At 36.7% G+C, this 23,906-nt stretch overlaps 1 protein-coding gene across 3 annotated transcripts in view; it reads right to left on the bottom strand.

Annotated features, from left to right (window-relative positions):
- LOC147306095 (metabotropic glutamate receptor 4-like) overlaps positions 1-23,906 on the bottom strand; it is a 201,107-nt gene that overhangs the window by 55,521 nt on the left and 121,680 nt on the right. For all 3 annotated transcript variants that reach the window (XM_086276116.1, XM_086276114.1, XM_086276115.1), the window contains one exon: positions 10,181-10,397. In XM_086276116.1, coding sequence (XP_086132242.1) covers positions 10,181-10,397 — 217 coding nt within the window. The remainder of the gene's footprint in view (positions 1-10,180; positions 10,398-23,906) is intronic.

Genomic DNA, 23,906 nt, shown 5'->3' with positions numbered 1-23,906 from the left:
ATGCACTGCCTCCTCTTGCAAGGCAAACATTAATGGTGCTCTCTAATCATGAGTGGGTTTGGGTGAAGAGCTACAGAAGGCCTTGAGGGGCATATTCTTATGTTTTCCAAGAATTTCTGAAAATGATCCTGCACCTACACACACTGTTAGACTATGTAATCGGTACACGCTTCAAAATGAAATAGTGGTTGACATTCTGTCTTTTGGCATATAATCGTAGGTTATTTTGATCCTTTGGATGTCATAAATGGTGTGTTTGGTTTGCTTTGCTTTTCAGGAGCAGGTGCAGCACATTTTCATTGGTTAATTTGTCTATAAATTGTGGATTTCTTTTCTACTAAATTACACTATTTCTGATAAGAATTAGATACAGAAGGACTAGAGGCACAGTAATTAGTAAAGTGCTTGATTATTAGACAATACATTGACACTGTTCTGTGTGTCAAATGTGACTGAGTATGTATAGGGTTTGGCTATGAGAAAGCACTGCTTGTTTTTAACAGTTTTCTCCAAGACACAATTACTAATAAACAAGATTTCTAATGAATAAAAAATAGTCCTCTCCTACTTCCTGAAGAGTTAGCCTTATATTCAGTATTACTAAGTATTCACATTAACAGAAAATTTTACATGATAAAGTACTGTGTTACATTTGCAGTTCTATTTTCCCCAAGAAAAGATAAGAGGAATCAACACACGTATCATGATAGTATTAAAAAGCACAGATGTACTGTAGGTTTAGACATGTCTTTGAATTTGTTACTTAAAAGCAAATCAGGTTTCTACCCTTGAGTAAATGCATTATATTTTGTAGCTCTTATAAATAGTGCAAAGTGCTCTTTTGTAAGAGATTTCAGTCTGAGAACATCAGTGAAAAGTGATATAAATAGAGATCTGCTTCTGGTTTGGTACATAAGCCCATTACAAATGGTCAAATATTTTCAGAATTATATTTCAAGTGACAGAAAATGTTACATATCCTTGCTTCTTTCAGAAATGTGCAGAACTATTAAAGTATGTTATGGTTCAAAAGTATACCCTAACACTGCAGCAGGACCCATCTACCTCATCTTTTTTGTAATTAAGCAGCTTTACTTTATATTGGCTGAGCCCAAGACTTGCACCTTCTCCGTGATGCAGTGATAAACTATTCTCAGATAAGTATACCCCATTTTCTAAATTTGCTTTAGCATCAGCATATTGGTCTAAATCTTTATACTTTCACAATGTGGAAAATGTTAAATTTCTCCATGAACAATTGGTATCTCTTTATTAACTCACTCACTCATTTTTAATAAAATCCACAAAATGTGTTCGTTTGCCAATTATGCAAACTTCTAAACTTTTAAATGCATGTCCAGAAAAAAATTTGTGAATTGCACAACTTCACTTTTCAGTGCCAGTAAAGTATTAGATATTGTAACTGAGAAACTTTAACCCGATAAAGAGAACCGACAGATTGTGTTTTGTGGCATCAGTGAAAGTTTGAGATATTCTGCAATGCAGGGTTGGCAATTCTCTGTGCCATGATAGAGATAAAGCACATTATGCAAATACAAGATCAGTGGCAAAGTCTTGACAATCGTTCTCTCTCTGCGCACCTGCAGCTAAAACCCTTCATTGATTTTCAGTCTGAGGAATCAAGTTCCAGGTGGTTGAAAGTAACATAAAGCATCCTTTGAAAATGTAGTTGTGACAGCTGTAAAGGCATGAAATCATTTGCAAAGTGGTGCAAAGTGCTAATCAAACAAGGTAATGAACAGTGGAAAATAGGGAAGTGCTAAGTAGACAGAACAGCATAACAATGTAACTAAATTAAAATTGTCAAAAGCATTTGGAAATCCATCAAAATGTTACAATATGAGTTTAATGAAATTAGATAACTTCATTTCTATATCTGTTCAACATGATTTATGTATGAATCCTGAAATCTAAATGTAGCCTTTGAATGGTTCTGTGGCCTCTAGTCTTGTTGCCTTTGGCCATTTAGTGCTGATAAGGTAGTTTAAATAATTTCAATAGGTGAACAGTGCTGGGGTTTCAAGTATAATACCAAGGACATGGGTGGATGTACAGTTTACGAGAAAAATCCCCTAACGTTTTCTTTTACCCTCGGAAGCCCAATATGGCACTCATCAGAACTTAACAAGGCCTGAAGTGGAAGGAGCAGCTGTCTAAGTCCTCTTAAGGATTTCCTGTGTTTGACATGTTAAACCGGGGGTGCAGGAATATGTTCCTCCCTTGCGTCTTTTCTTCCTTCCGGTCTTCTGACTTCCTTTCTTCCACACATTGTATAATTGGAATAGTACACTTTATAATGCAAAGCTATAAATTTACATAATGCTGTCATCTGTTTTTCTGAATTGATTACCTGTTCTAGTAATTCTTACTATCACAGCAAAACAAAGCTGTATTAATAAGAATCAATTCATTAAACAGACTATAGTATTCTGTCTTTGTCATAGTGATAGCTTAATTATAGCCATAGTATCATAAAATCATAAGGTGAATTTACATAAGTAAGTAATAGCCTGTGTTTATTGAAACATTTTCAATATTATTGAAAAACTCTTCTGACAATATTTTTCTCACGGCTTTTCAGGTTAATGAGTATTCAAATCACTCCTCTTGACATTTCCCTCATGACAAAGGGTGCAGTACGCAACTCTCATTTCTAACATTTGCATAATCCCCCTGTCATCCTGCGCTGTGCTATATTTGCTGCCCTTTTCCTCTGCTTCTACTGTCATTTGCAAGGAAATCTGATTAATTACAATTTTATACTATCCATTCAATTAATTGCAGATTGCAATGTCAGTGTCCAAATTTAGGAAAAGTAAAGCCCCCGCCATATGGGGGGCAGGGGGAAGAAACGTTGTCATACTGACATTTAAGGTTTCGTCTTGTAGGCTTGCTTCAGATGAAAAACAAAATAATCACCTTTCATTTCAAATACTGGGACCGTCTGATTCCATAATACTCACTAAACTTGATTATATAAAGGATGCAATAAATAGGTATACAATATCCACTGAAAGAAAATGGCACTTCTTTTCACAAGGTGAGAATAAACTGACACAGAGTGCACCTTCCATTACTATAGAAGACCTGCGCTCTCTAATAAGGACACTAGAGGAATAGCAGCTTTTCGGACAGAATCACAAACACAACAAAATCTTGTGAAGGACCAAAGACTTGTGCATCAAGGACGGTCTTGCATTTCAATGGTGTCTATAACAAGGCACCGTACTTTTATCCCTCTTTTCTTTTAATCATTTTCCATAATGACACTCCAGCCTTAATCCCAAGAGGCAGTTTGAGACAAAGGATATGCCCAAATGAAAACAGCTTTTGGAAAACAGCTCTGTGTCTGAAATGATGGAAGTTTTCAGTCACAGTCCAGCAACAGCAGATGAAATGGTTGCCTGACATGCTGTCATTTGACAAACTGTCCTGATGATGACACTGTTTATCATGCCCAAACAGGGGCTGACATGGTTATGAGGCTCATGCAAACAGGTCCTGCATGTGACATTTGAATAGTCTAGCGTTAATATTTTATGCCTGAATCTTTCTTCTGCTGTGTCTCCTTACAGTGAAAATAAAGTAGTGAAAAAAACAAAAGCTTTCTTCTTCTTTTATTATATTATTTGTCATTTCAGAATATAATGTATTTCAGCATGACTAAACAAATTCCTGAGTGGCCTTACTTTGCAGAAACTGTGAGTTACTCTTTGTTCAAAATTAAACTTTGAGATTTTAACCAAACGTGGTCTAAAATTTGCTCTTCATAACTTTTAAAGAAGTGGCATGGTTACATGAAGGGAAGTAGCCTGTTTGAAGCTGCTTAGGAACTATTTCCCCTAGTGCAGTTAATCTAGGAAGAGTAATATGTGTTGGTTGGTAAACAACAAATATTTCAACAGCTACTGGGTGGATTAGCACAAATCCACTGTCATCATTGGAGTGAAACCCACTCACGCTGGCAATCTCCATACTTAACATTTATTATTATATTTTGGTTGATACTTGTAGGAATATCTTGACAACTATTTTAGTGAGTGTGCAATGAAATTTTTATTAGATATTTATGTCGTCTGTGTATGAATCCCAATAATTTTGGTCATGATCTCACTTCTCATTTCTTTGGACTGGCATCAATTTAGTCAGGGGCATAATTTCCAGGGGGGTTAGGGGTAATCAGACCCAACCAATATAACACCCCCCCACCCCCCACCCCCCAAATAAAATTATGAATTATCTTGCATAAATAAGCAGTTGTTTTTCTTTACTCATTTCAGGTATTACCAGATTTATTTACGCCGATTTACAAATTATAAATTATATTATAATTATATTATATCGCCGATGTATTTAGTTGATTACCAGATTGCCTAGCATAAATAGTATTGACAGCACTGTATAGTGGTTTATTTATGTAATGGGTTTTAATTTTTATTCTAAGAAGCATGAAATAATCACAGAATGGCTAGCATAGCTGAAGCTTGATAAAGTCAACATATTTCGTGTGCTCAATCAGAAATTGCATTACTGTAACTAACAAAGTTTCACATCAATGTAACACAAAACAAAATAAGGAGTAATTCACAAGTCCCAACATGTTTTTAGCATCTAGAATTCTTACCTATGAAAAATAGAAGTCATGGCCTTTAATAATACTATTTCTCATTCAATGCAATTGTAATAGAGGTCTTTAACTTTCTATTGATTACTTTCACAATTATACATGAATCATCCCAAAGAATCTTACAGTGAAATTACCTGGACCCCAGAAAGGATATAGAAATACTCATGATGTTTGAATGATAGAACAGTAAATGTACCTCTCTTTTAGAGGTTGTATTACCAAAGTGAGAGAAGGATTTGCAAATGTGTTATGTGGTTATTAAAAATTGACTTCATGATGCCTTTTTGAAGAAGAAAAAATGTTGGAAGTAGTAGATGCTGAAAGGAGAGCTGATATGTATGCAATATGGTTTTGACTGCGTAGATGATCTGTATGCACTAGATGCAATAAATGCAAACTACTGGAAAAGCTACTGGAAATGACTTTTTTAACACAGTAAAAACAAACAAACATAGGTCTGTGAAGGTTCTCAGTCATCCAGGTCATCGTAGTCAAAGGAGCTTTGACCATTAGCATTAGCAGCTGTGTATATTCTATAATCTTCACTTTGATTTCAGACTTCTGGGCCATCTGGAAAGGATTGGTCTTCTTGTATATTAGCGTCATTAGGCATGTAGTAAACAATCGCATGCATTTACCTGTATTGCCCTGCATTGGCAGAGTGTTATTCTTTGATTTGTTGCGACAGAAGCAGAACTCTAAAGAGGCTGTTAAAACTGAATATAGGAGACTCCTACTTGATGAAGAAAGTCTAGATATTTCATGTGAAACTGAACAGTCAGTTTGAAGTTCGTTGTGAAATTGAATTTTGTTCGATTCAGTTGTAAATTTTGCCTAGTAATACTAAAACGATGCTGTCATTTGAAGCTGTTTTTAAGGCACCTTTTAGAATTTGGCCTTTATTTTGTTAGTGGCATAGTGACAGGAAATGAGGGAGGTAGACCAGCAGGATAACACACAGCAAATGACCCCAGGGAGATATTTGATCAGTGGTTACATCAATAAAGGGATATGCACACATGTGGTATATACCCTAACCGCTCTGCTATTGGAACCACAAGAAGCATTTCAACCCATCTCAACTCAGTTCTCATCTTACTGTACAAAGAAGGCCAAGGTTAGGTGAAATGCATGCCCATTCTTGAGGATCTCTTAGTTGTGCTCACCCGCTTGTAGTTCATGCTTGCTTTCACAGAAACAGTAAAGGTTATTTCCTTTCTGATAAGTCCAGCCAGTCTGATCAAATGCTGTGTGAAATCAGTTTAATTCAGTTTCCTCTTGAAAGTTCAGTGAGCTTGGATCAATGATACCAGATTATTTCACAGTAGGATCTTGTGTTATCAAACATCTAACACAACACTTTAGCACCTGTGCCGCTGCTTCCAGCTCTGCCAAATCATCCAACACACACGCGCACACACACACACACACACACACAAGTAATCCCAGGACTTACACTCCTTTGAATACCAAACAGCAATGCATTCGTTCACTTCTATTTTGCTTGGAAGCAAACAAAGATACAGTAAAGCTCTGCAGATATATAAATGGCCGGACTACTTTTTGTCGCATTATGGTGGCACTTTTTACAGTTGTCCTCCAGCTAGTCTTAAACAGAATCATAAAACAGCAGGGTACTGCTAGAAAAATTATAAATATCCATTTATGAGGCTGAAACTTGCTCGGGACTCAGTAGAGTAGTGGTGTGCGGATCGATACTGAAATATCGATTCTTCCGATACCAGCAATTTTTGTTCTAGAATCGATTCTCATATTATAATATCGATATTTTAGTACTCTGGGGTAAATTTGTAGTTTTTCCATTAAAATGAATGCAGTGGAAAGAAACTATATCATTTGGATCTTCTAAATTTGAAGGAACTACTTCCTCTTACGCCTTTCATAGTCATATGCGAAATACGGCTGTATAAATGTGTCGCAGCCCCTGGCGTGCACACTCACAACAATGGCTGAGCGCAAACAGAGTCATGTGTGGATGCGTTTTACCTCCACAAACAGCCCAGACGCGGTTTGTGGTATATGTGGCAAGACAGTGGGGTGTTGTGGCAACACCACTGACATCGTCAAACACCTCGGAGTAAATCACATCACAGAATATGATGAGCTTATGTTGAGGCGAACTGAAGAGGAGGACGGGGACAGGTGCTGCTAGGGCGAGAAAGACGTCTCTCGCAGAGTGCTGCAGGCAGGCAACATGCTCAAATAGCGCACAACGTCAGTTTTTTTTTTAATATATGATTATTCTGCATTATTAAGCAATAAAAACAAGTTGTCTGATGTCCTCTAATCATTATGAAGCAATATGGTTATGTTATTATTACAATTACATAATACAATTATATATTGTATTATGAAATGCAATGAAACATTAAGTTTTTGTACAGAGTATCGGTATCGGATCAGTATCGCCGATACCACCCTGAATTTTACTTGGTATCGGATCGGAAAGGAAATCAGTGGTATCGCACATCACTACAGTAGAGATATAACTGTCTGAACCACACCACAGAAACATCTGGAGCGTGTTGACAAGAGGACCTTAACATCATACAGCTTGAGGGTCAACACAACTGCCTGATTCTCATCAACATCATAATTAGCAATATTCTCAATGAAAAAGTAGTACTGGGCATAAGTTTCAATTCTACTCAGATTTTATGTATGAAACCTGATGGTTTTGTTGTTTTAACAGAATAAACAACTAATTCTAGTAATTGAAGTTTTATGAATCCAGTGATTGTGTAAGCCTAATAAAAAAATATTTTCATTTTTATTCAATAGGACTACACTTTATTTTTAACCTCCTTCAGCATGGAAAATGTTAGAGAAAAAAGCTGATTTTCTCCACACAAAACAGCACAGCAAAGGGCCACGGTGACATTAGGCAGGGGAGACTGTTGCTCAGTATGGCCTTTGGCTGTTTAATGAGACAGAACATTTGGCCAGTTGTGATCTGGCTGTTTTATTATGAGCAGACAACTGCAGAACCCATTTAGCAACCAAATACCTGTGGATTTGATTTTGACAGAGCTGTCTGCTTCTCCTCTGTCTGTCTCGCTCACATAATCACTCAAAGACCTGAACTGGACCAAAGGATTGGATTCAACAATTCTTTAAAAGCCGACATGTAAAAGTTTTGCTCCAGTCCAATTTAAAGCATATAGATGGGCTGACTTGACAGGACTTTTCATACATATATATATATATATATATATATATATATAAATGTGTGTGTGTGTGTGTGTGTGTGTGTGTGTGTGTGTGTGTGTATAATATATATGCATATATATGTGTATACGTGACGTCAAAGTACACAAGACTAGGAATCAAAGAATTCACATTTATATAAGAATAAACGCTTCTTTTTTTAAACACAAGTGGTACTGTAGATCTACATCAGTGCATATACATGGATATATAGAACAATGATAGTTGAACGCAACTTGAATATAACCAACTTGGAACAGGTTAGTTAATCTTTAGGCCTAAAAAAAATGTTGATATAATAGCATTTTACCAGTTCAGGTAATGTCTGTTCACAAATTATCAGTTGTTATCAGTTATTACAGTTATTTAAAACAATCATTGCTCTAGACTATTGTCTGTTCCACTGTGATAGCCTGTCTTCTATCATTGTAGTGTATTTGATAAATGAGCCAGTTGTCTCAGTGTTTGAACTGTTTTTACGACAAAGAGTGATTGAGAGCAATTCTACCGATGAAAGTTAAAAGATATAGATTGAAATCTGAAGCAGCAGAATGACAGTTCTGATAGGCTGTTAGCTGATAAACCTGTCTGTTCCCTCTGAGAAACAGAATGCTTGCCCATACCATGTGGTTCAGGTTCCAGCTGAAGTACCAATATTCCTAAAAGACTCGTTAATGTGCTCCGGGAATGATGCAAAACAAGATTACACTTGAGCACTGAAGATGTGGCAACAGTGGAAATGGATTCCTCAAGACAGTGCAAAGTAGCCTCAAGACTGTTTATATTGTTTTTCATATGACAGCTGTTAATAAAAAGTGTTTCAGTTAAACCAAGATGGTGTAAAAAAAAAAAAAAAACCCAAAAAATAAGATTTCAGAAGGCTATCATTTTGATTATGTAGATTAATATAGATCATGGATTACTTAAGATTCTTTCAGTATATTATCAAGTATATGTTAGTATATTCAAAATTTCATTTCACATGACATAAATTACAGGTTTTATTCATTATGTTTCATATCATAAACTCAGAATCCCAAAGATTTATAAAATAGGTTTTTCTAATATAGGAAAAACCTATTTTAAGTTAACACATTGAAGCTAATCATTTACACCAGCTTGTGCTCAACATATTATCATGTGCAAGAACATTTCTCTGAGATTCGTTTTCCATTCATTTAGAGCATGATTCCACTCTTGGCATGACTTCAGAACTCATTGCCTCTTTTTATGTGTAGTCTGGGATTTTAAAAGATGTAATATGTTTTTTTAAGCTGATACAGTGTATGTGCAAGGTCAGTATTAAGTAGTATTAAACACATAATTTAAAGTATGTGGGGAAAAAACATTATTTTCCAAAAAAGAAGAGGAAAAGTTTAAATCTCCCTGTGGGGCTTTGATTCCCCCTTTGTGTGGACTGTTCAAAGAGGTAGCTGAGCCGGACACACAGGGGGCTCTGCTGTCGGTGCCTTTCCAGGAAGACTGATGATAGGCAGCAGCTTGAATCTGGCAGAAACTGAATGGACGCAGTGGCACAGAGAGTACTGGACATGTCTGTAGTGATTACATTCTGCTACAGAAGAAGTTCAGGGGTCAGGCTGACTGTGTACCGGCAGCTTGCTGCACCAAACTGACTGTATTCCCAGCACTGTGCAGTGCTATCTCCTTATGATGCCTCAGGCTAGCTCTGCAGGTTCACTGCCACTCTGTTGAGCCTTCTCAGAATTTGATAATCAAAATTAATTCCCTCAGTGCTCTGACTGCACACCTGTGTAGCTCATATTATTCCATGGAGATAACAGCTGCAAACGCAGATTTCACTGAAATGGTTCAAATTTACAGCATTAGCCATTAGCCATCTCTGCTTAAGATAATCAGCTAGTTAGTGGTAAAGCCAGAACAAGAAAATTGAAGCCAGACTCTTGATCCTGTCTGAGAACTATTTTCAGATCATTTTGACAGCAATTAATTCAGTTTAAGAAATCGAAATAACCAGTTCAAACCTCACCCTGTTTTATGAACATCTCTCAATAGCACGCAACACAAAGAATAATGCAACAGCAACAAAACCAGCTTCTGTGTGAAAATGATCATGTTTAAAGTCAATCTTTAAAGTCAGCAGTTTTTTAAAAAGTTTTAAATATCATACTGTTTACAATTTCAGACTTCAGAGGCTGAATTTCTTTCTCACTCAAACGGAAACACTTTTGGTGGTTGACAAAATGAGATTCAAAAACGAGAACCACTTTAACATAATTTTAAATACCTGGGGATGCTTGTGGAAATGTTTGAAGAAGGACTTACCATCCTCTCGGGACTTCTGAATAAATGCATCAACCCCGCTTTCTCCATAGTTTCCCTCTGAAGCGACAGTAGAGACATAGTTCCAGTTCATAGCTTTGACAATGTCCACCATCGCCTGTGCCTGGTATGTGTCTGGAGGCACCACACGGGAAAAGAAGTCGTAGCGGGTGTTGTCACTCAGCTCTGGAGCTGTAGAAGCGTAGCTCACCTGAGGGATCTGCGAGAGAGGAAGAGAAGATCAAGAAATGTGATGGTTATGCATGATGAAATATATAAATAATATACTTTGTGCAAATTAATTATATATACAGCAAAAAGGTTCCACACAGTTTTGTGTACAAAAAAACAAACTGCTGAATAATATGACACCTAACAGCTGCTGATATCTCTCATGTACTCATTGTAGATTATTCTCCCTCGGCAGTTCGCACACTGTTGCTTTAAATAGTCCTGATGATCACAGGCTTAGCTACAATACTTTCTGAAAATTATTTTCCACACCAGTCAAGCAACACTAATCTCTTCATGACTTCACAGCAAGATTTATTTTGGTGTTGAAAAACATATAAGCACAAAAGCAAAGGTGTTGTCTCCAGAGCTGAAATAATACCCCATGTTCTTGTCAGTTTCCATAAAGATATTATTGTTTCTTAGTAATGATTACCATATTGTTTCCTAGTATAGTTTACAAGTAGAAAACGAGGTGTGGGTGTAGCTCAGTAGAGGGAAGATAATCAAAAGGAAGTCAAGTTCATTATTGTGATGGAAACAGCTTTGGTTTATCTTGAGATAGTTATTAAAAGAAATGATTATGTTCTTTAATAAATATCCTTTAAAACATCCAGGACACATAATAAGAGCTTATACTGGCAAGTGCAATTTTCAGAGTCTCTACATGCGTCTCTTCCGAAATGTATCTTTGTTCTTAGTTGCACTACACAAGTGTTTTTGCCGCCTCTAGCAGAAAACTCTTCGTCTCAACTTTTGCTTGCTCAAGTTATTTCAGATTTGTGGCTGTCATAGCTTGTGTGATCTTCTTATAGGATCTGTGCTGCACAGTTTGAAAGTTAACTGACCAGATTTTATGGCATTCAGTAATGTGGGTCCATTTCAAATATGGACACTCTTTTAATGTTGCTCCATTTTTCCCTCATTGTGATCGAATCGGCTTGTAGATGCAAAAAGCATCATTACATTTGCTGAAGGCCAAAACAGTGTTTAATTACATTTTCCTACATCCAGTGCCAAAGTAGAGCGCATGTCCTAAGGTCAGCTCTGCCTATTTAAGTAGTCGTAATACAGGAAGTATTTTACATAAAAACCCCACACAAAATGTCAAGATAATAAAATAATACACAACCAAAAGATCCTAATGTTGACAAATCAATGCGATATTGCATAATTTTATAATTATAATAAGTGAATACATTTCTATTGTAATAAAGATTAACTGCAAAAAACATTCATTTTCAGTGACAAGTTAGGAGGTAAAAATATCTGAATTTGACTGACACCTGAATAAAATGTCATTCTTTCCAAATACTGTTTGAATGCTATGCTGGGGTGCCATGGGACCTCAGCGTAGCTCTGGGGAGTCTAACAAATCATGACACTCTTGAGCATTCCTAATGACATGAAAGGATGCACAGATGGAGGGATAACCTGACACCAACCACTTAAAACCATGTAATATTTAAGAACATAAATTAGTTACTGCTTTAACTTAATGATAAGATAGCTTTTTAAAAAATTGTTTATGTTAAGAAGTAGGACTATAGGTGGATAGTTATGTTCTGATGCGCTTGTGTTCTGACAGTGCTACATGAAAGTAAACGTTACCAGCTGAAAGTCCTGTTTTACCAATATTTGCTCCACAAACTGGAGTAAGACTGCTGTGGGAGTCATACTGTCCCTTCCTCTCTCCCTTACTTCCCACAGCTGAGGCCTTTGATGTGGTCAGCTGCAGCGTTGCACTGATTCTGCTTCCACTGTGCGCCCTGCTTGTAGCTGCAGCCTGTGCTAGGAGTACAGCTGTTCAATCTGTGCCCGTGACCTACAGCTCCTTGCAACTCATTTTACTCCACAATGACTTTACTTTTGTTCGTTTGTTTTTTGTTGGTAAAACTGGAACGAGAGGTGCCTTAAATCTGTACTTAAGACTGTATTCTGTGCAGACCTGGCTTTAGGAAGTGAATTGTGATGCAGCAAGCGAGCCACTCAATACAGCCTTGTTAAGTTGATTTTCTTCAAAGAGGAGAACATGCAGAAAAGGGAAGTCTGTGTTGGTTTATAATGGACTGTCTGTGTGTGTTGCATGTTATCACACTGTGTCTTGTCTTCAGAGCATTTCTATGTCACTTGTCTTGTGTCAAGTTAGTATTGCTTGTAGAAACTGCCCTGCCTCACAAGCTCTGATCACTGAATAAATGTTAGAGACTAACATGCGACTTACATGTGTTTCTGCCCTGTTGTAGTATTTGGCTATTGAGTCTGCACCCTGCAGACTGGCAGCACTTTGTTGCTGTAACATAAGAAGGTCAGTGTACTTTTAACCACTAAGTCTGTTCTCTTCTCTTTTTTTCCACCTTTGTTTCTCTCTCCCTCTTGGAAAAATTAATCGTGTGAATCATATTTTTTTTGTCTCTCACTCTTTTGACGTCATGAGACGACAGGCGAGATTCAGCAGGATGAAAGTTAAGTGTTGTACAAAGGTGTTTGGAAGGTGTTAATGATGCCTTGTTTTAGATTATTTTAGTGCTCTAACATACAGCGAAAATGAGCTTTTTAGCCATTCACACCCCGAATTTGCTCCCCGAGTCATGTGTCAGAGTGATAGATGTTATATCTTAATAATTTTCCTAACACAGTATGTCCTTCCAGAATAAAATATGAGGTGATAACACATGTATCATACTGCCTCTGGCATCTGCCTTATAGTATCCTGTCTCTTTTAAGCTCGTTTTCCAGATGTTTCATTTAAAACTCAGATTGCATCTAATCAACCATCTCCTGCTGACATTTATGGCCGTACCTGCTATTTATGCTTATGCTGTTACTGTATTTTCCAACTGATGTTCAGTCTTCTTAGAAGAAGCTGACATAAAAAGCTAATTTTCTAAAGATAAAATGCCAATTTTGAAGCTAATTTGCTGAACTGAGGAAGTCTTATAGCAGAAAACAATAACATATATGGATCTTATGAATAGTATATGAAAATTGGATTTCAAAGAAGGTCTTTTAATTTTGCTGTTCCCATGTATTGCAGTGCTGTTGTGACATGTCCAGACTCATATCTGCCAAATAAGTGTGAGGTGCTGTGAAGCTACGCTGTTGTATTTTTCACCTGAGGGATTTTCACTCCTGTAACAATCACACAATTTCAGCGTTCTGTCAAGATTCAGGAGAGGCAGAGCTTGTCGTGTTTGTCTTGCCAAGATTTCTTGCTCACTGGACTACAGCGATGGTCCTGAACAGTGTGCTCCCTCTAATAGAACAGAGTCGCTTCTTAGCATCCGCTGAAGAAATTAAATTCTTCGGCACAGGTGCCGCCTGATGTACCTCCAGTGAATCAAAGATACCGGGAGAAAAAATACAAACGTGATGTGTGGCGCTTTGATGGGGGTTTTGACATAAGAAAGGGGTTTGCTCTGAGCAGATGAATTCAGCATGGATTACTACACTCGTAAACACATTCAGTGATAAAGATCTTAGTAGGTTGTTTAAAAATGACTTGGTTCTAGTAATGCTGTGTACACTTACCATCTGTTCAGGCTGAGATGAAAGCGGCTGAACTTGCTGTCCTCTCAGATGAGCTTTTTGTGATTCAGTCAGTATAGGGAATGCCAGTACATTATTCCCTCCTCTCCAAGTTTATAGAGCTCTTTTAATCAGCACCTACCCTACCCCACCACTATCCATTTAATTTCTAATGGGCTTAGGAATATGTTTAATTGCTGTGATGTGAGTCTCAAGAAGATATTTGATGCAGATTTAATGTTCAAATCACTTGCTTTAAATAACTGTGCCTTTTTAAAAATTCAATGAGCTCATTTGGCACTGCATCAATGCAGGAGTAATGATGCTCATTAGAACTGTACAGAAATATTATACATCTACAGTGTTTGCTGGGGAAGAAAAATCAAAAGCTTTAGTCGGGCTTTGGAAATGTTTCTGCAAATACTTCCTATGAAAATGTAAAAGGAGTATATTTTTTATCTATGAAAGCAGAAAAAAGGTTTCAGTTCACAGGAAGAGTCCATATTTAGGATTGGTGTTACTGTGTACGAGGTGTTGATGTATTATTAAAATGTATTTTCACTAAGCGAAGAAAACAAGAAGAGAAAAATAAGATAAAAACAATGGTTCCAGATACATTTGCAGGTTTAACTACTAAGTTCAACTAAAAACATCCGTCGTCTAATTAACTTGTCACCAGAATCCTATGAACAGTTTATGTTTACTTAAAAGGTGCAATAGATATTAATTAAATGAACACTTATATTCATGATATAATATGCAAGATTTAATGATGACTTATTTTTCCAAAACTAAATACATTTTTTCACTATAAAACATGACAAAAAAGGTGATAAACCTTATGTAAGCATGCTTGGTTCATTAGCTAATGGACACAAATCCCTTAGAGCTTGTGTCAGAAAGAGCAATAAGTATGTAAAATGCATGTATGTACATGTTTATGTATGCGCTGTGTTGACCTCTTATGAACAAGGGAGTGGCTGAAACTAGCTTCGTAATCAAAACCAAGGCAATTCTTATAAACTAGCAAAACATGTACTGATTAAAATAAGAAAATAAAGGACACTAATTGAGAACAAATATATTTGATGTGTGGGAATTATGACTGGAATTTAGAGTATATATTGATGTAATTCATGTCTACCTAGAAAATTAGTCTAAAATATATTATTATGGCATAAAACTTTTTATGTAATTCTCAGACAAGTCTTCAGCTATCTAGCTAGATAGCTACAGCTGATATAATCTGATTTTCATTTTAGGCCTCGGTCACACAGGCCATGAGACCCTTTGGAAAAACTATGGCCAACCAATCAGTGTATTCCCTAACTAGAGAATGACTGGTTGCTCGGTGAAATTGGTCATAAATTTTTGTACCAAAAACCTCCTTCTGATTGCTTTGGTTGGAGGCAGATTGGTGTGATCACCTGTAATTTACATGGAAGGCGCAGTGACACTTGAAAAAGGGAAATGCAAACCAGAGAGGGAGAACATTTCCCTCTCGAAGTAATGGTCGTGACTTACCGCTGAAACCAACGTATTTCAAAAGGCACAGCTTTTATTTTAAAGTTTCTAGTTTCCATATTCCAGCTATTCCCTAAATTGTGCTGTTGTCTCTAATTTGCAAAACACTTTTGACTCTACCTGCATATAAAGAGTTTTGTAAATGTAGTTACTGTGTTGTTTCACAGATGCTCTTGAGAGCCATAGCACCTTTAGGCATACAGCTGTAGTCTTCAATTAAAAAATAGCTGAACATAAAACTGGATGTCATCCAAGGTGAAGCATCCAGTCAGTAAATCCTGTCATAGTAGATTTCCATTCTTAGCCAATGGTATGTTAAGCAGTAGTGTCATGCTTAGTGACAGATATTGCTGTGCTAATGACATTTATATGCTTTCTAATATTCAGTTACTTTTCTTATCATTAAGACACCTTTCCTGCCAGGGGAAAAAAACGTTATCTATAAAGCTTGGCTTGACCCTGTGAATAACTACTGGACGAATCTGCTGAGTCATAAAGCCCGCTGAGATCTTTCCACCCATTGTTACTGAGATCAATATAGTGAGTATAAAGAGAACAATGCAAGCTCCACATAGATGCTTGTGCCCAGGATCAAAATCAGATCCGATACTACAGGTGCTTAATCACTTCTACTCTTTATAGTTTGCCAAGTATTTTTCTCAACAACATATAAGCGGACTCTGTATTGCCTTTTACTAACTCAATTTTACATAGAATCTTAACAATGAGGGTAATTATCTGAAGAAATTTTGTAACCCTTCACCCTCGGCAACAGTATTTCCCCCAGATTAACTGCTTTGGTTTCAGTAGGAGTGGAGAGAAACTAGAGAAAAATCCCCACTGTCTGTTTTGCTTTATTTTGATATGGATCAGTTTAGTCAGTCTGCAGTTTCGTATCAAAGTGGTCAGAGCAAACATGAATGTTGTTTTTGTGTGTGTTTGTATTTGTCTTGCATGGGTCTGATGTAAATGAGGTAAATGCTGATGTGAAACTATCTGTCTACCCATCCATCATTTACTTGGATAAAAGATATAAAAACACTATCTTTTAAAAATAAATTTTAAAAATTGGGTTTTTTGTGTGTTTCTGTCATAAAAAAATGAATACACAGGAAAAAAATGTGTTATGCAATAATAATAAAAAAAGTCCTGCTTAAAAGAAACTTTAATTGGATTTAGAGCAGCTAGAATATTAAAGAAAAAATGGCACTGGCAAGTCCAATCAGCAGCAAGGTAATTAAAGCCATTGTCAACTAACACCTGCAAGATTAGCTTGCTAGCATCTCAGTATTTGTAATTTTAATATACTCTAAAATCCTTATAGATTCAGACCACTGAAAATCTCAAGATAGACAGAAACTGTCAGACATTTCTATCCAGTAGGGCACTCATTGCTCTCAGGAGATGGAAGCAAAAACAGACATTAAGAGCTGTGTAAGAATACTTTGGCACTGCTCCTAGCTTCAGTTCACAGGAAGAGTCCATTGATAACTCACATTGCTTTATATAAAACGTTCTGATTTTTTGTCTTAAAGTTTGAATGAAGCCGTCTCACCTGCTGCTAACCTTACATTGATTTATACAACACCACCCGTGTTGTTATATACTAGGCTCAAATAGTATAATGTATATTGTTTCCGTATGATAAGGTGCTTTATGTGAATTACATGGGTGAATACTGATAATACTGAGATTGAAGTTATGAGTATTTCATATTCAACATATATATTTTATGACGAAACGTGCTGCCCATGTAAAACCTGTAAGCAATGAGCCAATCTTAGTTTAAATAATGTGGAAACACAAAATAATGTGTCTTGATGCATGCTCAGTCATCCAGGTAAGGAAATCCCAAAAAGTTGATTCTGTTCATCTCGACATAACGTTTTCAGTGGGAGAAGTAACAGCACATTTGCATAATGACTGAAACTAGCACCACTGACAAATAATGGGCTGTGAGCTCAGTTTCATGATTGTTAATAAATACATTGTAATGACGATTGATCAACAACCTGATCAATGACAATTGACAATTTTGTCGATGCTCAGTGAAAAAAATACTTACGAGCCGCTGAAACAAGATTGTCTGAGGCAGTTAGAACAAGACAATGCTATTGACTGGACCTCATACTACAGGTCATATCCAGGGGAAGCTACGCCAAGTCTGTATGGTTCACCAAAGATACATAAACAGCGTGTACCTTAAAGATCAATTGTTTGTATGATCAACTTGGTCATCTATAACATTTCAAAGTTTCTGGCTTTGATGGTAGGCAGCTCTGAACACCACATCCAGAACACTTTTTTTGAGAAGGTGAAAAATGTCATGATGCAGGCAGATGAAACAATGGTCTCATATGATGTTACATGTTACTTGCTGAATAAATGAGCTCCTTAGCCAGTCTTTGATGATGGCTCCAGAACCTTCAGAAGTAACTTGCTTCCCTTCCTTGGTTCAATGATCAGTTACTTTTTTCAGTTACTACCCATAATTTGTGGCTATAGGTGAGGATAGGAATATAGATTTGCCAGTAAATCGCTAACTTTACTTGCGTGCTCAGCCATGAGTTCACCACAACAGAACCGCACAGCACCTGCATCACTGTAGATGCTGCACTAATCCATCTGTCAATCTCCCATTCCACTCTCATGAACACTACTTAAACCCATCAACTTGAGGCAGCAACTCATCTGCGATCTGAAGTGGGCAACTGCCTTTTCTGACTGAAAACCATGCCCTTGGATTTGGAAGCATCAATTCTCATCCCAGCAACTCCACACTTGGCTGCAAAACTCTCGAGTGCAAGGTGGAGGTCATTACTCTTTGAAGCCACCTGGACCACATGAAAATCAAAGGTTTGATCATCAGACCATCAAACTGGACGCCCTCTATCATTTCTCCTAGAAATTATGACCACAAACTTATGAGCAGAATCTGTGACAGCTAATCAATATTTAATCATGCTGAATTTAAGGAAGTTGTTTTAAAGAAAATTACATTTAAATAAAACATCAGACAAGTACGGAAGTAATTCCTGCATATGTTAGTGTAGAATACTTCCACTGCCTTTATAACATCCTGGGCTATCACTAATTTTTCCATGCTGTCGCTGATAGCCAAGAAATGTAGGAACTGGTTCGTAGGTTAATTTTTGAGAATTAGAGTTGCCAGTATTTTATGTTAAGGAGCCAAACCTTACAGCATAAATCTTTCCAATTTTTGCCAGGTTAGTTGTTTCCTGCAGAACCCAAAGGTAATTAAAAATAACACTGGGCTGCTCCACAGTGCAAGGTTGCATAAAGTTGTTATGGGGAAACAGCTTTTGAAAATAGTAGAGTGGAGCAATATGGGGGGCTTCTATATACCTGAATACTTTATGGAGATCAACAAAATTTAGAATTTTTTAATTTTTAGTTTAATAGATTAATTGCAAGACACTTTCTAAGCTCGACTTTATTTTGCACCATAACTAGCAACAGTGTCACTAATTGGTTTGCATTTTAGAACCAAACATTTCTTTCTATTTTAGTGTTCCAGGACCTGATTTACAGGTTTTGCAGTGGTGAAAGCCCTGGATCTGACATGATATACAAACCAGTCTACACAACTCGTTTTGTCATTGTTCGTTTATTCAATTCGAAACTCACATGCACACATGCAAGCACCCACTCACTCGTGCATGTGCGTACACACACACACGTACAAACACACTTGGGTGTAAAACCCATAGATGCACAAACACACCAAACCCAGTGCAAAACAGTAGCCAGAGGCTATTTCTGCATTGTTACAGTTTGCATAGATCTTTGTATCTCTGAAAAAAAAAATAGAGCAGGCAGGCAATACTAGATAAGAGTGTATGTCCCATTCTTGCAGAGGTGGGCCGTTCCACTCCATTTGCAGCCTTTTGTCAAAATAGGTAGCTAATTTTTCATACTTTGCCTTAGCAAAAACAATACGAAAAATCTTGCAGCCAAATTAAATATTTGATGGGCCTCAGCACTTGTTGTTTACTCCCTGTTTCGAAAGGCACTCTGTGTTCCTACACATGGCTTTTGTTCTATTTGTTAAGCAGTGGCAATCATTAATTTGAGCAGTGGCAACTGTGATTAATTATCTCATTACAAATTGAATTATTACTTGCGTTAAACATGCAAATGAGCTCAACTAAAGGTTGAGCATGTTGTGAGATTTGAACTAAATGACATTTGTGATTAATGACTCATTGCATAAACAACAATGCACTTGTTTACCACAAAAATTGAAGGAAGTTGTATAAAGTGCAAATAATGCTCAGGTTTTGACTAATCTTCCCCTGGGTTATAATGAATTAGCATGATAACCCCAGCATTAACAACCACATAAAAAAGATGAATGTGTGATCAAAATACCTAACTGATGCTTCATCAAGTATTGCCTAGCTATGAAAAGCCAGAGTATTTTATGAGAGCTCTGGAAGATGTAGAACAGATGTTAAAAATTGTAATATTATGAAACGTCTGGGTGTCTTCACAGTTAGCACAATGGATATCCCTTTTGTATTCAGCAATCCTGAACTGGTGCTCTCCTCTGTCTCCTCTTCTAAGGCAACTAATACATACTGCATTGGTGCAGAAGACATCAGTGAAGTGAAAAAGGGATATTCTTAGCAGTGCCTTGGGATAGAAATGGATTTAATATCTCTGGGAAGGTTCACAATAAGTCTTGCACGTCACATCGTATTCAGTTTATTCACTGATCTCGCTCAATCTCAAAAGTGTCTTAAAGACCATGAGGTCAGTGGTGTACAGGCCTGCAGTGTATTGTGATGCCTGTTGTTTCTGCATTAAAAAAAATATAATTATTGGACAGCTCTACTCAATATTTACTGCAATGCTTCACACCAGTGATGGAGCCACACCAGGGAGAGAGCCAATAACTGTTTGTTTTGTTTGTTTTTGGGGTTTTTTTTGGGGGGGGGGGGGCGGTCCCTCTGGGCCAGTTCACAACTTCTTTGTATAATTATATGCCCAATTCATTCTTCTGCATCACTGAATCATGACCTAAACGGATTTCAGCCCAAGACACTTCATTAAAGCTTTTGTATTCAGAACTCTTGTTGGCAGCAGCCATAAAAATTATCAGGAGGCACAAATGTGACAGACACCAGTGTTAGCAGTAAAACTGGTGATAACGGACTAAGAAGATGGAGCTAACTAAAAATAATGAGTTCATAATAAATCTAGTTTTCCTGAGAGGAAACCATAACCTGAAGGGAAATATCATGTTTAAAATAAATGTGATTCATTTACAGTATTTCATTTCAATGCGGTTTATTTGACCAATTCTTTTTCCTGATAACCATGAAATGTATGTTTTATTACATTCCTTTATAAGAAAGGAAGACTAAATGAGAAAAAAATAAATAAAGAACAGTAACTTGAAAAATTAGCTGCCATTTTTTAAGTATTATGATCAATCAGAAAAAGTCACCAAAAAAAAGCTAGTTTGATTGTTCATTGTAATGAATATGTAACTTCTGTATATACTTTTTTCAGTTTTCTAAAGAAAATAAAAAACCTGCACTGTATGTATGTTGTCAGTTCCATGGCTTTGGTTCTAGATGGAAAGAACTCATGATACATAATAGACAAGAAAACCAAGGCTATTATCATTTTTTCCTAGCATTGCTCTGTGCTCTGTGGCACTTTTGGTCTGTCACTTTGGTCTAGATTAAATCTCTGGATTTGCAATGTATTGCTATTCATTTTTGCAGACATTCATAGAGGAACTGCCATAAATTATAGTATTTAATATTTATGTTCAACTATAGAATTTATATTTTTTGCAATGCCATATTAGCATTTCATTAGCATTTACCTTAAAGTATTTTTTGCCAACATGGCTGTAGAAATAAAATATATGCAAATTAGTACCACATTATGGATGTGTAATGCATTCACTTGACAAATAAACTCAGAGAAATCTTTTCATTTAACAAAAATCTGAATTAATGAGATAATTATCAGGGAAACTAAGAGAAAACGTCCCCCTGCTCAGTGTCAATACAACTTTCTTTTGGCTTACTTTTAAAACAGTGAGAGATACAGGCATCTCTGTCTCTTGATTTCTTTTTTCTTTTTCTTTTTTTTTCTACATGCATCATCATATATCCTGAAACCCTCCTGGTTCCAATGATCAAGGAATATCCTGTAACACCGGGAGACAAACATTACCATCTGTATAAGTTAAAGATGCCGGTATCTCTCAGTGCATCTCCCTAATGTACATTAATTGTGGGGCCATTATTGCTCATGAAATTAGACTTTCAAGTCAACAGAGCATCTTTGGGGATTATAACTTATGTCATTAATTCAGAAAAACAGAGCAACATTTTTGCAATTAAAGAAACTCCTATGCAGTTATCTCATCTCACAATTATCTCAAAACAAATAATTTGAAGACCAAAATTTAACAGCTTTTTGTAGAAACTATGATTTCTGTTTATTATTTAAGATGTAAATTATGTTATGATGGCCTATGTGCATCTCAATCTAAAGCCATTGGGAATTCAATCAAGCATTCCCTGAGGGTGCACTACTGGAAGACACTCCCAAAATTATCTCATCAGCTCCATTTACAGAGGGTACTTCCCAAATCTTTCACCACTGCTCTCATTCCCTTCCCTCTAGTTATTCTGCTTCAAGAATCAAGCTGTGTGAGAAGTAGTGAAACAGAATGGAAAACTGAGCGAGACTAGATGTACTTATCAGCTTTAGCATGAAAGATAAAAAATCAATTAATTATGACTGCTTCTAAGGGTTTTTAATGTGATTATTTATTTATTATTGTTCAGTACTGATATATTAAGGTAATTTTGCTTTATTTTCAGGCTAGTCGGTCTGATTTAGATTATCCAATTTAAGTATAATCACACACTTGTAAATGCATTCTAAAGTTCTTCATAACCATCTTCCTCATCATATTGATAAGGAGTGTCTCCCAGTAGTGCACCCTCAGGGAATGCTCTTAAACAACAAAGTACAACAAGGTATCTGAGCAGGTATTACTCATATGTACATGCAAGCAATATTAAAATTTCATACAAATAGTACAAATACAGTAGATTTGGGACTATTTGCAAATTTAAGCTCCATCTTGACACTTCCCAGCTGGCCAATTACTGAGTTTCACGTTCCTTGCTAATGGTCAGAAAATATGAATACTGAAATGGTCTTTCTCTGCAAGCATATTCTGTTTATTCAGCATGCTTTAGTCAGCCAAATTTATCACCCTTGAAACTGGGTAAACATGTAATAAAATGTGTCAGTGAAGCATTTCCATTGAGGAATAAGGAATCTAGTGGGGATAAAAGGGCTTATTTCAGAAGGAGGACTAGAGATGAATAGAGGTCAGAGAGACCGCTGGTGCCCAGTTGTTTTGCTCTCAAAGTCAAAATAAAAAGCCAAGCAAAATTGAAGCCAGTGTGTAACATAAAGAGTTGTCCCGAGTGAACAAGGTAAACAAGCGGTGTTGATGTGAAGAGCAGAAATTGGAGCTCGCTTCTATCAAACAGCAAGCCAACCTAGCAAAGTTCAAGCATCTCTAAGTAAAACAGTATCAGGCAGGGAAATTAAAAGCCCAGTGGAACACCTGCGAAAATTGAGGGGGAAAAAAGAAGAAGATAGGAGATAGGGCGCTGACTTAATTATTCCCATCAGCGGAAAACCAGCACGGAAGTGACATATTAGATATTTCTGTCATTTCTTGCTTACTAGTAGAGACCATGACAGAGAGTACTAAGGTTGAGTGTGACAGATGAGGTGAAGCAATGCACTCTCTTTCATGTGCTGATATCTGAAAAGGTTGATTACTACATGCCTTATGGTGCCATGTGTAGATCTGAAAGAGAGCAAAGAACACAGTTTTGATCTAATTTCATCCCATTAATATGTAAAAACTTACTAGTTGACAACTTCTTGCTCCTTTAACCTTTAAGTGTGCTTGTTTTGCACTCCGGTAACCCTTAACGTTGGTAATTAAGGAGTTTGTTCAAGAGAAGCTATTTATTCCTGCCTACTGCACTGAATAAGTGTACATTTCTGGACAGTATAGCCCCATTCATAATTTTGGTTTAGCCCCCAAATAATTTTACACTGCTGTTTATTGTAGGGTCTTTACCTGACAATATGAAGTGCTTTGAGGTAACTGAAAAGAGAGAATTTGTATTCATTGAATGTAATCCTATGACAAATTGTTTTTTTTTTTTTATCTTTTCTTGAATACATGTATGTTTAAGAAACAGCCCAGAACCAGAGCACAAGGCTTTGTAACAGCGTAATGGCTAATATATATTTATAAAGTTATGAAAATTTTAAATAGCTTTTAATTAATATCAAAACACATGAAATGGGTGTGTAAAGTTGATCCGAGCAGAGGCCAGGAGGCAGAAGGGAAGGTGGGTAA

The sequence above is a fragment of the Aulonocara sp. 'chitande type north' Nkhata Bay genome, linkage group LG20 (genome assembly GCF_057382095.1).
Source record: "Aulonocara sp. 'chitande type north' Nkhata Bay isolate Kocher_YH1m ecotype deep benthic linkage group LG20, A_spYH_male_GT1.1, whole genome shotgun sequence".
In the NCBI taxonomy this organism is placed as follows: Eukaryota; Metazoa; Chordata; class Actinopteri; order Cichliformes; family Cichlidae; genus Aulonocara; species Aulonocara sp. 'chitande type north' Nkhata Bay.
Note: the sequence above shows the minus strand (reverse complement) of the source record. Positions and strands in the feature narration are given on the sequence as shown.